A 14,024-nucleotide genomic window follows, 5' to 3' on the forward strand; every position below is an offset into this window, starting at 1 on the left:
GTTTAGGTGAGTATTCTCTTCCGATCACTAATCCTAATCCCTAACCCTAGTGCCTAACCTTCTTCCTCCCATCCCCCTCAGCCTCAACCTAACCTCCCTATAGTGCCAAACCCTTCCAGCGGCGTCTAACCCTAACAGTCAGCATTCTGAGAATGTTGACATTTCACTTGGTGACATTTCAGATGTCGACATTGTAAACCAGTCTACAGGTGGATGTCGACATGTTGGGCCATGTTGACATTGTAGTGTCGACATGCAGGTCTACATGGTAACTGGCGACAATGTGACTGGATCCCTATACCGGTAGCAGTCAAAAAGAATTGCATCAAAACAGAGATTTTAGAAAGACTGACTTAAGTCAGAGGGAAAACCATGTACGTGAATCTGTCAGGGTGGGATTTGATAGACAGAGTGCAGGAACAGGGGAACACAGTAATAAATGTAGCAGAAAGAGAAAAAAAATCTGGTTCTCCAAGAAAATGGCAGTTGTTGCAAGTGCTTAGAGTTCTGAATGGAAAAGTAGAGACCGGGCCAAACATCATACTTCCCGGACCCATGAGAGAATGGGCAGGCTTCCCGCATCTTACCCCATTTCCGAGTGAAGTTGCTGGTCCAAGAGTTAGATGGCGCAATGGACGACACAAAAACGCACAGGATATAATAAATATATTCCTATGAGTCTGCAGTTAAAGAGAGAGATCAGATTGGATATAACTTATTTAGATTTTAGCCAGACATTTGCTATCATATCAAACGGTAAATTAATTAATTTAGGCCACTGAGACTAAACAGAACAGAATTTTAGTAGAAAAATTTAAATGTTGATGGTGGTTTTAAAGTGGTTAGAGGCTGCATCTCGATGTGACATTACAGTCTGTTTCTTGAGATATGTCTGCCTCCCTCAGTACTTGTAGTTTAAGGATCTATGTGACAGGGAGTAGCTGTACAGCTTCATGTGCACTGGGCTGACCTTCTACACACACACAATTGGAAAACTAGTGCTTTATGGAGCACACCCATTGCGCTTTATTAATGATATCCCCTACGTAGCAAGCAAACATTATGATCTATTATAATAGCAAGTACATTAGCAATAACTCTACTAGAACAATAAAGGAAACCGTAACATAGTAAGACATATCACTGAGGAGAAGACATAGCACTGAAACAGCCCTGGTATGTGTACTTAATGATCTTCTGATGGCAAGAGACAGAGGTGATTGTTCAGTCTTAATCCTTCTGGATCTCTCTGCAGCATTTGATACCGTGGACCACGGGATTCTAATTGAGTGCCTGAAATATTTCTGTGGACTGGATGGCACAGTCCTTAGCTGGTTCAAATCATTTGTCACCTGCAGGTCACAGAGAGTTTCTTCTGGAGTAAACTCTTCATCACCAGTGCCACTTCCATGCGGTGTCCCACTGGTTTCTATATCATCTTCCATGCTTTTTCCAGTATACATGCTACCACTGGGTGAAATAATCAGACGTCAAGGCTTGGTCTACCACTGCTATGCACATGATCCACAACTGTACCTGTCCTTTGCTCTAGGTACTGAGAACCCAATAACACCCCTAAATGGTTGCCTAGCTGAGTTCCAGGAGTGGATGACTTCCAGTTGGCTGAGACTGAACCCTGATAAAACAGAGATCCTTATGATAAGTCACAGGACAAGACTGCAGCACAGCCAGCCAACAGGATTTGCGCTTGGAGGTTCAGAACTACAACACACTGAACAAGTGCAGAATCTTGGTGTTGTCTTGAATAGTGGCTTGACTTTTAAACATCAGGTATCGGCCACAATCGAATCCTCATTCTTGCATCTGAGGAACATAGCCAGAATCAAGCACTTAATTCCCTCAGAAGATCTGCCTAAAGTCATACATGCATTTACGTCATCACGCCTATAATATTGCCATGCCCTCCACCTTGGTCCCCCAGCAAATAATTGCACCACTTGCAGATGTACAAAATGCAGCTGCCAGGCTATTAACCAACCAGCCCTGTTCCAGCCACATAACACCCATTCTCTACTCCCTTCACTGACTGCCTCTCAGATGGCGAATTAGTTTCAAGATTGGCTTACTGACTTTCAAATCCCTACATGACCAGGGCCCAAGGTACCTGAAGCAGCTTCTGGTCCCTTACTGTCCCACTCGATTACTGCGATCCACTGATGAAGAACTATTGACAGTACCTAGAATCTCCTGGAATTCATCTGGGGGTCGAGCTTTCAGCTTTGTGGCTCCGACCCTATAGAACTCTCTTCCCCGCACAGTTCGAGAGCCTCCACTCTAGAATCTTTCAAAAATAGACTCAAGACTCACCTATTCACCCAAGTATTTCACTAATGTCCCTTGTTAAGCTTGTTTTTTATTTTGTACTGTAAAGGCAAATGTAAAGCACTTTGAGTCCTTTAGGAGAAAAGTGCTATATAAATAACTATTATTATTATTATTATTTATTTTATTATTATCTGTGTTAATTTGAGTGCACATATAACTTTAAATGACTGTGGGATTTTATTTGCAGATGCAAGTATTGGCAATACGATGAAAACCTGCTCACGTCCAGTGTGGTTATTGTGTTCCATAATGAAGGCTGGTCTACGCTCATGAGGACAGTTCACAGTGTTATTAAAAGAACCCCTAGGAAATACCTGGCAGAGATTGTCATGATAGATGACTACAGTAATAAAGGTGAGTTCTGGCACACCAAGGCTATAAAAAGCGAGGTGCTATTAACTGAAAACTAGTGCCGTCCTCCAAAACTGAACATCTGATCAAGAACACTTGTTAGAGAGTCCACCAAGTGGCCTATATCATCTGATAGAGTATTACATAACATTGCATCCATGTTATGGAACAACAATAGATTAATTATTATGCATATGTTTCAGGTTAACGCCACAAATGTTTAATTTTATTTTTTCATTGTAATGGTTATTTAGTGTTACCCACGAATGAGCACTTCATCATATACCTGGGATTTCTGAGTCTGTCTGTCCCTAGTGAGGCTCTGGGATTTTAGAACCTTTCTGTACAGCTCAGTCCAGGTTCCTTCTTTTAATCATTTTCTGTAGTTACTGTCATATTTTTACATATACTTGCAGCAGTACCTGTTGTACAAACATGTGCCACGTTAGATCATATAAAGTAATTGCACTATAATGTAATGTTAATTTATGTGTAAACTGCGAGTTCTCATGTTGTCACTTATTTGTCACTTCAGTGTTCATTAGTTAAACATTACTGTAAATTATTATGGATAAAATGAATCTGAATACAGATTCATGCTGTTATATTGGTCACAGATGTTTCTTCTAAGAGAAGTCATAAATAGGTGCTGTTTTGTTTTTATTGCCATATTTTGTGTTTACATCTCAACTAAATGTACAATATTATTACAGTGATAGATGAGAGTAACATTCCTTGAGTCATATTTAGTAAAATAGCAAAAATGACCCAGTTATCACTTGTGTTATTGGTAGGTATTCATAGATCCCGTTCCATTAAACACTGCACATCCTTCCTGCCCACATAGGTATATTGCTGGTGTCCTCATTGGCAGTCACTTCCACCTCTCCTGTAGCTGTTGGGCAGATTACGTCCAATACCAGACACATGATACGGGACCTCTTTGTTAGTTCTGTTGCACAAACTCCCATCTCTTTGGGAAGGATATAGCACAAATATGCTCTTTTGTTTCCATTGTACAGACATGCCTTCATTGGCAGCCATACTGTCCAATTGGCACGTCTGACACCATTGGAAACTCTAATACTTTGAGAGCCTCCCTCCCTCCCAAATACACATTGGCAGGCATATTTCACACTGCAAGTAATACTGCCAACACCTCCATTATTTCAGCTATATAAAAACACAGAGGCTGTTCTGATGCTTTCATGCAGGCACAGTCGCTCCAGAGACCAGGTGTTAATACTTACCCTTGCAACCGTGGGCATCTGGCATGTGCAGGGTTAGGTGACAGTGGGAGGTCTTTTACTGATGTTTTTTCTGCATTTGGCTATAGTAGATATCTCATAGGCTGGGGGAGACCTCCAGGAAGTCCATTTGTCCCCTCCAGTCTTGGAGACGGCAGCTGTATTTCTTAAAATATATACATCTGCATACTATTAAGCTACTCTATCCATGTGCTTTGCATTATCAATCCAATGACTGATTGGGCACAATGACACTACTGCTGGTGGCTGGGACTAGCATGATAGCAGCAGTGTACCTTACACATTGCAATGTAGTTGTGATCCTTGAGACTGCAGGGTTGTCTCTAGGACATTACCTTGTTCCTCCCAGTCTCTGATTTTAGTGGTACATTGCAAAATGCTGCTTTCAACATAGGAGAAAGGAGAGAACTAGGACAGTGGAGAGCAGAGCAATGAGGAGAGGTGTTGAATACACCTGTGAACACCTTTGTTTTGGAGTTGTGTGTACAGTTGTGGCATGGGGAATAAATGGGCGTGTGTTCTTTGGGAGCGGATCTTGTTTGGCTGGCCACAGCAGCCTACAACCAATCATCTTTCCATAAGAACACAAAACAATGTAAAGCTGATTTCTACTTCAGGTGCCCATTCACAGTATACTAAAGTGGCCACGTCTCTTGTGACATTTGTCCCTGCAACTATACATATGCCTGAATGGACGATTATGGTTAGGTACAGATTTTCCATCCATTCACATCAACATCTGAATGGATGGAACATCTGATAGATTCCAGTAGATGTTGATTTTGTGTTATTTGTCTGTTTTATTAACCGATATATACACATACAGTGGTATATATATTCCATAGACAAAAAACCTTACGATTTCATATGTCCCATTAAGGCTTCCTAGACATGATCTGGAATTTCACAAAACCTACTGAATTTCTGATACTCAAACTAAAATAAGGAATGAAATTCCGATCATTAAGGCTGACTCCTTAATGTGCGTGTTCCTTGCGCAACACAGATATGGTATGCAGATTCGGCACTCTCACAGAGTGAGATTGCTGTCACTCACAAAATGGAAAACACACATGCAGTCTTTTTTTATAATTTATTAACCATCAGGGTTTGGAGGAGCAAACCGGGTCACCAGGGGAGAAGGGCAGCAAAATGGTACACTAGCGCGGGTGGAGTAGGGGACAGTACGAAGGTGATGTTTTCGGTGTGCGGGGGAAGTGGCAGCAGCATGAGGCAGTGGCAGCCTGCTACCTACAGGTCCTGCCACCGCAAAGGACAACCATCTTCGTGCACCCAAGTGAAGCCACTGTAGACGCCCTGCAGGAGGCCACCTACTGAGCATACGCAGCAAGTTGAAGCTCCCTATCTCTATAATGGGGCATTTGAGGGCTAATAGTTAAACCGAACCCCAAAAGCTCCTACACTAGAACAAGGGCTACCTAATAAAACAAACCCCAAGTCCTAATTCGTCCTCTGCCCTGAGTTATGCCTTCACAAAAATCCCCCATAGACTAAAGCAGAAAAGTGGTCCTAATTGAAAGTGGCAGAAAAAAAGTTTAGACTTTAGATTGTTCCCAAATACTCATTTTAATTATTTTGCCCTGAAATTTGGCATGCAGCAGCGAGTGACAGTTCTGCCTGACTATGCCAAATTTCTACTTCAGGGTCCATAGGGTATCCACAGGATACCTTGGGGTATAGGTGTGACGTCAGTCGCAGGGCACCAAAGAGTTAAGCTTTCAGCCTCCCAGGATGCACTAGGTCCCCCTCCTATACCCCGCCCCCGGGCCAAGGCACCTCAGTTTAGTTTGGTGCCCGGCCGGCGTCGGGTGCACCTGTCGGAGTGGGGGCTAGAAGAGCCCCTGAAGCTTTCTTCAGTGCAGCTGTGGCTGCACATCTGGATGTACAGCATGGACAGTCAGTCCTGACGTCCATGCTGTCTTCCCTACACCCCCGCCGGTACCAGAATGCCGGTACCGATCCGGGGATGCTGGTGAGCATCTGGGGTCACAGCTAGCGGTGACCCCAGATGTTCCGGACCATGGCCGGATCCAAGGGGGACAAAGGTAAGCAGCGGGGTCCCGCGGTGGGTCCCCGCTGGTCACATGGTCCTGAGTCCCCAGGCAGGGGGCTCCCTGGGGACTGGCTGCAGCGTGGAGCCAGGTACTGAACCTGCGCTTTCCACTACCCCCTGGGACAGCGGACCGCAGCAGAGCGGTAGCGCAGCGTCCCAGGGGTTAAATGCATGCCAGGGGAGCGCGCCTTCCCTGTCTCACAGCCGGCGCCTCCCCCGCTGCACACAGCCCTCTCTGCACTGTGCTGACTGGTCCTGTGTCAGCGCTCCTCCCCCAGGCCAGCTTCTCTCTGCTCCTCGGCGGCCATCTTCTCTGCAACGCATGGTGAACGCTGCTGGAAGTCTGGAAGGAAGCATCGTGGTCTGGGTCCCCCCGCATACCTCTCCTCCGCTGTGGCTCAGGTCTGTGTATGCAGCGCTGTGTCCTACCAGGCCCTGTGTCTGTGTAGTTGAGTGATCAGCGCTGTTAGTGCAGGAATTGTTATTTCTCTGCATTGTATGTGACTGTGCTAGCGCTGCCTGTAACTTTTCTTCTCTAAACTGTCAGCTTTATAACTGTCCCTGTTCTTTCTGCTAAAGCCCTTGCGGTGCGGTGCTGCAGGGTGGTCTTTCGCCTATTTAATACTCAATTGGTGAGAGAGGTCACATACGTGGTGCCATCATGTCTGAAAGTGATTTTCCCCTCCGGCTACAGTGTACCACGTGCAAAGTACCGTTAGCGGAGGGGGAGGGTAGCGCGGAGGGCCTTTGCCGGCAGTGTTTGTCCATGGCGCGGCCTATTACGGTTACAGCACCGGTACAGGAGCCGCCCTGGGCTTGTTTCGCTCAGGCGTTAACAGCTTTAGTGGGCCAGTTAGCTCCGCAGCCCGCGTTTACTCCGATGGGTTTGTCCCAGCAGTCTGTGGTGTCGTCACCCATGCAGGGGTTCCCACGACAATTGGTGGTACCCCACAGTCTCCCTATTTCCCCGCTCCCGGGTTCTCAGGAGCCAGCGTGGGTTAACTCCCTGACGAGTTCTGTACAGCACTTGTCGGATGTGTTGCAAGGGGAGTCTGTGATGCGGCCTCATAAAAGGCCGGTGGCGTCTCTGTCCGCTCCTTATGAGGATGACGAAGGGACGTCTGATGATGGGGAGATTCTGGATCCTTACGATCAGGAACCTCTCCATACTAAGGACGCTGATGCTAAGTCCAAAGTATATATTCCTGGACTTATTCGGGCGGTCCGCACAGCCTTGGTGATTGAGGACGAAGTTCCCCCAGCGGCTAAATCTAAGTATGCCTTTTTCAAAGATGTGAAGGGTGATGGAGACGCCTGGCGGTGGCTTATCCGTTCGCGGATAATTATTTTGCTAAGTGGGAATCCCCTCCACAGGTGGATTCTCACGTGACCCGTCTTGTCCGTAGTGCCACATTGCCGATGCCATCCATGTCCTCCCTTAAGGATGCTACGGACCGCAAGGTAGAAATCTGCCTGAAGTCCGCTTATTCCCTTGCAGGGGGGGCAGCACGGCCGGCTATGGCCATTTGCTGGGTTGCCAGAGCGATGGAGCGCTGGGCGGATTCATTAGAGGCTTCTTTTGAATCCGACTGTCCGGCCGAACAGGCGGAGTTGATTGGCAATCTCCGTGATTCGGCCACCTACATCAACGAGGCGGCTCTAGACATTAGTACTCTGGTGTCTAGAATTTCTTCAGCAGCGGTAGCTGCTCGTCGCACCTTGTGGCTGCGATCCTGGAAGGCGGACGCAGATTCCAAGAAAGGTCTGGAAGCGTTACCGTTTACCGGAAAAGTTCTCTTCGGTCCGGATCTGGATAAGATTGTGGCCACGCTGGCGGCAGCCAAATCTGCTTGTCTCCCGTCGGCCGCTGCTCCTTCTGGTTCTGGACCATCGTCCTTTTGGTCATCTAGGGCCCAGGGCAGGCCCAAACCACAGTCGTTTCCTCGACAGGCTGGCCCTAAGAAATCGGTCAAGCCCCGGAAACAGGCATGGAGTACCAGACGTCCGGCCCCCAAGCCAGATGACAAGCCTGCGGCCTGACGGTCCGGGTCTCCCCTTGGGGGATCCCAGGGTGGGAGGCTGCCTGCTGCAGTTCTCCCGGTGTTGGTCGTTCACTACAACAGACACTTGGGTTCTGGAGGTGGTCTCCCACGGGTACGCCCTCTCCTTCCGGCACAGACCCCCGGCTCGATTCTTCACCACGGGTCTACCATCAGACCGGAACAAGGCTACGGAGCTGCGGAAGGTATTGCACACTATGCTGGAGTTATAGTGCCTGTTCCATTCTCCCAGAGGGGCCAGGGTTTCTATTCAAATCTATTTTTGGTACAGAAACCCAATGGGTCATATCGTCCGATTCTCAACCTCAAAGCACTCAACGAGTCTTTGCAGGTCCCGAAGTTTTGGATGGAGACCCTACGGTCCATCATTCTGGCGCTGGAACCTGGGGACTACATGGTGTCATTGGACATACGGGACGCTTACCTGCATGTCCCTATTCTTTTGCGCCATCAAGAGTTCCTTCGGTTTGCAATCCGCAGCGACCACTTCCAGTTTCGGGCGTTACCTTTTGGCCTGCCGACAGCACCACGTGTTTTCACCAAGGTGATGACGGTCATGGCGGCTTCTCTGCGGCTGCAAGGAGTCCGCATGTTGCCGTATTTGGACGACCTGTTATTGGTGGCAGGATCTCCAGAGCTCCGGTTACACCACTTGGACCTGACCATTGCACTGCTGCAACGGCACGGCTGGCTAATCAACTGGCAGAAGTCCACTCTAATCCCGTCTCGGAGGATTCTGCATCTTGGAGCCTTATTGGACTCGGGACAGCAAAGGATCTTCGTGACGGAGGACAAGATCTCTGCTTTACAGTCAAGGGTGCGCAGTTGTCTGCACAGCCGCCGGGTGTCCTTACACTCGGAGATGAGGTTACTGGGCTCCATGGTGTCGGTGTTCGACATGGTGGAATACGCCCAGTTTCACTCCAGACCTCTGCAGCACCTGATCCTGTCCAAGTGGAACGGGCTGCCTCAGTCTCTGAAGTCCCAGACGATTGTGCTCACCCAGGAGGTTCGCCTGTCCCTTGCGTGGTGGTTAAAGACGACCCACCTCAACAAGGGACGTCCGTTCTGGGTTCCAAATTGGGTCCTGTTGACAACGGACGCCAGTCTTCGGGGCTGGGGAGCAGTTTCGGGTCCACACTTGTTCCAGGGCAGGTGGACGCCGACAGAAGCGGAGCTTCCAATAAATATCTTGGAACTCCGTGCGGTCTTCAATGCTCTCCTGCAGGCACAGCGGTTTCTCCAGGGTCACCCGGTGCAGGTCCAGTCGGACAATGCTACCACCGTGGCCTACATAAACAGGCAAGGAGGAACTCTCAGTCGGGCGGCTCTCGTAGAGGTCTCTCGGATCCTGGTTTGGGCGGAGCGCAATCTTCCGGCCATATCAGCGGTCTTCATCCCGGGAGTGCTAAATTGGGAGGCGGACTTTCTAAGTCGCCAGGACGTTCATCCAGGGGAATGGTCCCTGCACCCGGACGTTTTTCAACTACTGGTGGACAGGTGGGGTCTTCCAAAATCGACCTCATGGCGTCCCGGCACAACAACAAGTTGCCGGTGTACGGGTCTCGCACAAGAGACGAAGGGGCGTCTCTGGTGGATGCTCTGTCCGTCCGGTGGACGTTCAGGTTCGCATACCTGTTCCCTCCGGTCTCCCTTCTTCCACGGGTAATCCGGAAATTCAAACAGGAAGGAGGGACGCTCCTGTTGATAGCTCCCGCGTGGCCCAGACGGCACTGGTTCTCAGACCTTCAGGGTCTGTCCGTGGACAGTCCTCTGCGGTTGCCGCTACGACCAGACCTTCTGTCTCAGGGTCCTTGTCTTCACCCGGACCTGACTCGGCTGTATTTGACGGCGTGGCTGTTGAGACGCCCATGCTGAGGTCCCGGGGGTTTTCCAGCTCTGTGGTGCGTACCATGTTACGAGCTCGGAAACCGTCTTCCACGAGGATATACCATCGCGTGTGGCATACGTTCTTCCAGTGGTGTCGACCGAGAGGTTATGCACCGCGGGAGTTTCGTCTGTCTCGGATTCTCGCCTTCCTGCAAGCGGGACTAGATCATGGGCTTCGCCTTGCTTCTTTGAAGGTACAGGTTTCGGCCCTATCTGTCTGGTTTCACCGTAGGATTGCTACAATCCCGGATGTGCGCACCTTTATGCAAGGTGTTCTCCGTATTCAGCCGCCCTTTGTTCCACCTGTGGCGCCTTGGGATTTGGCTGTGGTCCTGAGGGCTCTCCAAGGATCGCCGTTTGAACCACTGGGCTCAGTGGATATTAAATGGCTAACAGCTAAGACTGTTTTCCTTCTGGCCTTTGCTTCGGCCAGACGTGTTTCTGAGTTAGGGGCTCTTTCTTGTAGACCCCCTTTCTTGGTTTTTCATGGGAACAGGGCAGTGCTCCGCACTCGGCCCGAGTTTCTTCCCAAAGTTGTTTCCCAGTTTCATGTTAACGAGGAAATAGTTGTTCCGGCCTTTAGCTCACCGGGTCTTTCCGTGGGTGAGGCCTCTTTGGATGTTGTGCGGGCCTTAAGGACTTATGTTGACCGCACTTCTTCGTTTAGGAAGTCGGACGTTTTGTTTGTCCTCTATGGCTTCCGTAAAAAGGGTTGGCCTGCTTCAAAGCAAACTTTGGCAGCCTGGATCCGTATGGCTATTTCTGAAGCTTATCTTCATGAAGGCCTACCGGTCCCTCCTTCTCTGAAGGCTCATTCCACTAGGTCTGTGGGTCCTTCGTGGGCAGCTCGACGTGGTGCCTCGGCAGTTCAGATCTGCAAGGCTGCTACGTGGTCTTCTGTCCATACCTTCGTGAGGTATTACAGGTTTGACACCTTCGCCTCTCAGGATGCTTCCTTCGGGCGGCGGATTCTCCTTTCTGCACAGGAGCGTCCCCACCCTTAAAGGATACTGCTTTGGGACATCCCCAAGGTATCCTGTGGATACCCTATGGACCCTGAAGTAGAAAATATGAGATATGGTAAGAACTTACCCTTGTTATCTCTATTTCTACGAAGTCCATAGGGTTCCACCGGACTCCCGCCCTGTCGCACCTGTGCTGCAGATGGGCTTTGCTCTGGTCACCGGTTTTCCGTCTCCCTCTGGTGAGAATGTGATTCTTGTATGTGTCCAGATCTTTGTTCTCTCTCTTCCTTCTCCTCCTCCGGCCTATGGCTTGGTAACTAACTGAGGTGCCTTGGCCCGGGGGCGGGGTATAGGAGGGGGACCTAGTGCATCCTGGGAGGCTGAAAGCTTAACTCTTTGGTGCCCTGCGACTGACGTCACACCTATACCCCAAGGTATCCTGTGGAACCCTATGGACTTCGTAGAAATAGAGATAACAAGGGTAAGTTCTTACCATATCTCATATTTTCAGCTCAGTACGTTCAATAGCTTTTGAAGTGTAGCTCCATAAACACCATGCCCCCCTCTCAGGAATTCTCTATGGGAAATTCTGTTGATTCGTTTCAGCCTTTCACAAAAATCTCCATCAAAGTGTTAATTAGCACTTCAGATCGCAGTCCCCATTATCAATGGGGACTATGATCTGACCCCTGTATACTAAACTTTTAGATTGTAGCTCTGGAAGTTTACACCATCTTCAGATGGTTTAAACTACTGTAAGCCTATGGAGGCTCCAGGTTCAGCAGAGATATATTTTGATCTCTCTCTCACAGCCTCGTCTGGCTCCAGCAGCTGACACTGTGCACATGCGCAGTGCCAGCTTCCCACGGAGAAGTCTTTCACTTCTGTGAAATACTTCTACAGTTTGCCAGCGATATACCTCGCAGGGACAGCGTTTACCGCAACTGCTGTCCCTGCGAGTTCCCCTTTGTACATAGCGGGGATATTTTCATTATAAATGGATACATAATAATTGCAGCTGGTCCGTGATTATTCGTACATATACCCTTAAAAAACCTAATAGGCCATCAAAAGTGTGAATGTGCCTAAAGTCAACCAACTACATCGTGGGCAAAATTTACTAAGCAGCGGGTTCCAAACCCCGGGCGGTTTGGCGGCGGTTTTGCCATCCGCAGATTTACTAAGACCAAAACCGCTGCGAAACCGCCATCAAAACAGATTTTAGAATAGAACAGGGCTGTCATTTAGAAACCGCCACTAATCCTCCCGGGGTTTAGAACCCGCCGTCAAACCGCCACCAAACCACCGGGGTTTCGAACCCACCGCTTAGTAAATTTTGCCCCTTGTCTCTAACCAAACCAAATTGCAACAATTAGATTCCTTGGCCTTATTGTATCTTGTCTCTGTCCATGTTTCCTTGATGCTGCCTAGTAAAGAAGTTTGTACTGTCTGGAAGCATGTACATTTCTCCATTAGTAGAGATAGTTATTACTGCCTTTTATTTAATACATACACACAGTAACTAAAAACCTGTGATAATTAGCCAGTAATTTTAGAATAAATATAATGCCAACAATGGTTTTGTTTTTAACTTGCCGCTACATCTTCCCCGCCTACCCCATCTGTGTCACTCCTGTTTGTCTGCCCCTCCCTTAAAGAATGTAAGCTCTTTCGAGCAGGGCCCTCTACCCTCTTGTGCTTCTCCCTACTGTAATTTAATTTATCTCTTCTCCCCACTAGGGCAACTAACACTTGGCTGCTTATGTGAGCGTAAAGGTCGCTAATATATCAATGTTTATTATACATGTCCATGTCCTGCTTTGTATTGTATTGTAAGTCACTGGTTACTTATTTGTTTATGTACTTTGTAAGGCGCTGCGGAACACTTGTGGCGCCATATAAATAAATGATAATAATAATAAAAGGTGAAAAAAAACAGAGCCTTTATTAATCGCTATGCATAGGTCAATGTAATGTGTCATCGGTAAGGCCTTCTCTTCTTTGAAGAGATGGAGTGGTGTGGAATCCTTATTAATGTGGACAATGATAGAATTATACTTTTTCTCCTATTGCAGTGCTTTATACATTTAGCAACAGGAAAAGGTTAACTACAGTATAAGCCATTAGCTATCTTGGTCAAACTGCAGTAAGCATATAATTTGTGCTATGAATACAGTTGTCTATCGTTGTTATACCATCCTCTGAGAATTATGGAAATTAACACATCTTCTGTGAATAAGCCATTAGATGCATTATTTTATCAACTCTCAGTGAAAATGGCATTAGTGTTTTTTTATGAAGCACAATCCAGTGTTTACCCTGCAATTCATGTACCAGTACTAATGTACATGACAGGACAGAGGATCAAGACTTTAGGATGCTGGCAGAGTCTGTTGTTCTAATGATTTTTGTGTTTGTACATTTCTCCTAGAGCATTTAAAGGGAAGGCTGGAAAATTATGTCAAGCAATGGAATGGCCTTGTCAAAGTATTTAGAAATGAACGTAGAGAGGGGCTGATACAAGCTAGAAGCATTGGAGCACAGAAATCTAAATTAGGACAAGTAAGAACATATTACCTCTTTTGTCGTACTTTTTAATAACTATATTCTGCAAAAGTATTCACTATGTTTTTTCATTCTCCAAAACAGTTTGATACAATCCTTCTTCACTGTTTTATATGTTGAAATACTACAATCCTATAGCAGATTTTTCCTATATAGTGCTAGCTGTACAGTGCAGTAGTGGAAAGATATAGACATTTGATATGACTATAATAACAGGAGATGATTGGGGAGTGGTACAATTTGGCTACGCTCTGAATGTTGACATTCAGAATATCGACAGGGATGGGTGGTCGACATGTCGACATTGACATACTGACAGCGAGTATTGCTCATTCTAAGGGCGCACATCCACTCCCCGATGTCGTAATCATGCAATCGCTCATTAATTGGGCACTCTAATGTTGTAAACGACCAGCGATGCGCGTTCCCACCGGTCGTTTCTGACCTCCATTCATCGGGTGAACATGCCTGTCAATCTGTCGATAACGACAGATTGGGCATGTTC

At 47.6% G+C, this 14,024-nt stretch overlaps 1 protein-coding gene across 3 annotated transcripts in view; it reads left to right on the plus strand.

The window, feature by feature from the left end:
- Window positions 1–14,024, plus strand: part of GALNT7 (polypeptide N-acetylgalactosaminyltransferase 7) — a 155,059-nt gene that overhangs the window by 86,381 nt on the left and 54,654 nt on the right. For all 3 annotated transcript variants that reach the window (XM_088448463.1, XM_088448462.1, XM_088448464.1), the window contains exons 3-4: window positions 2,534–2,700; window positions 13,386–13,516. In XM_088448463.1, the coding sequence (XP_088304589.1) occupies window positions 2,534–2,700; window positions 13,386–13,516 (298 nt within the window). The remainder of the gene's footprint in view (window positions 1–2,533; window positions 2,701–13,385; window positions 13,517–14,024) is intronic.

This window comes from Taudactylus pleione, unplaced genomic scaffold (genome assembly GCF_031769625.1).
Source record: "Taudactylus pleione unplaced genomic scaffold, aTauple2 ptg000021l, whole genome shotgun sequence".
Classification (NCBI taxonomy): Eukaryota; Metazoa; Chordata; class Amphibia; order Anura; family Myobatrachidae; genus Taudactylus; species Taudactylus pleione.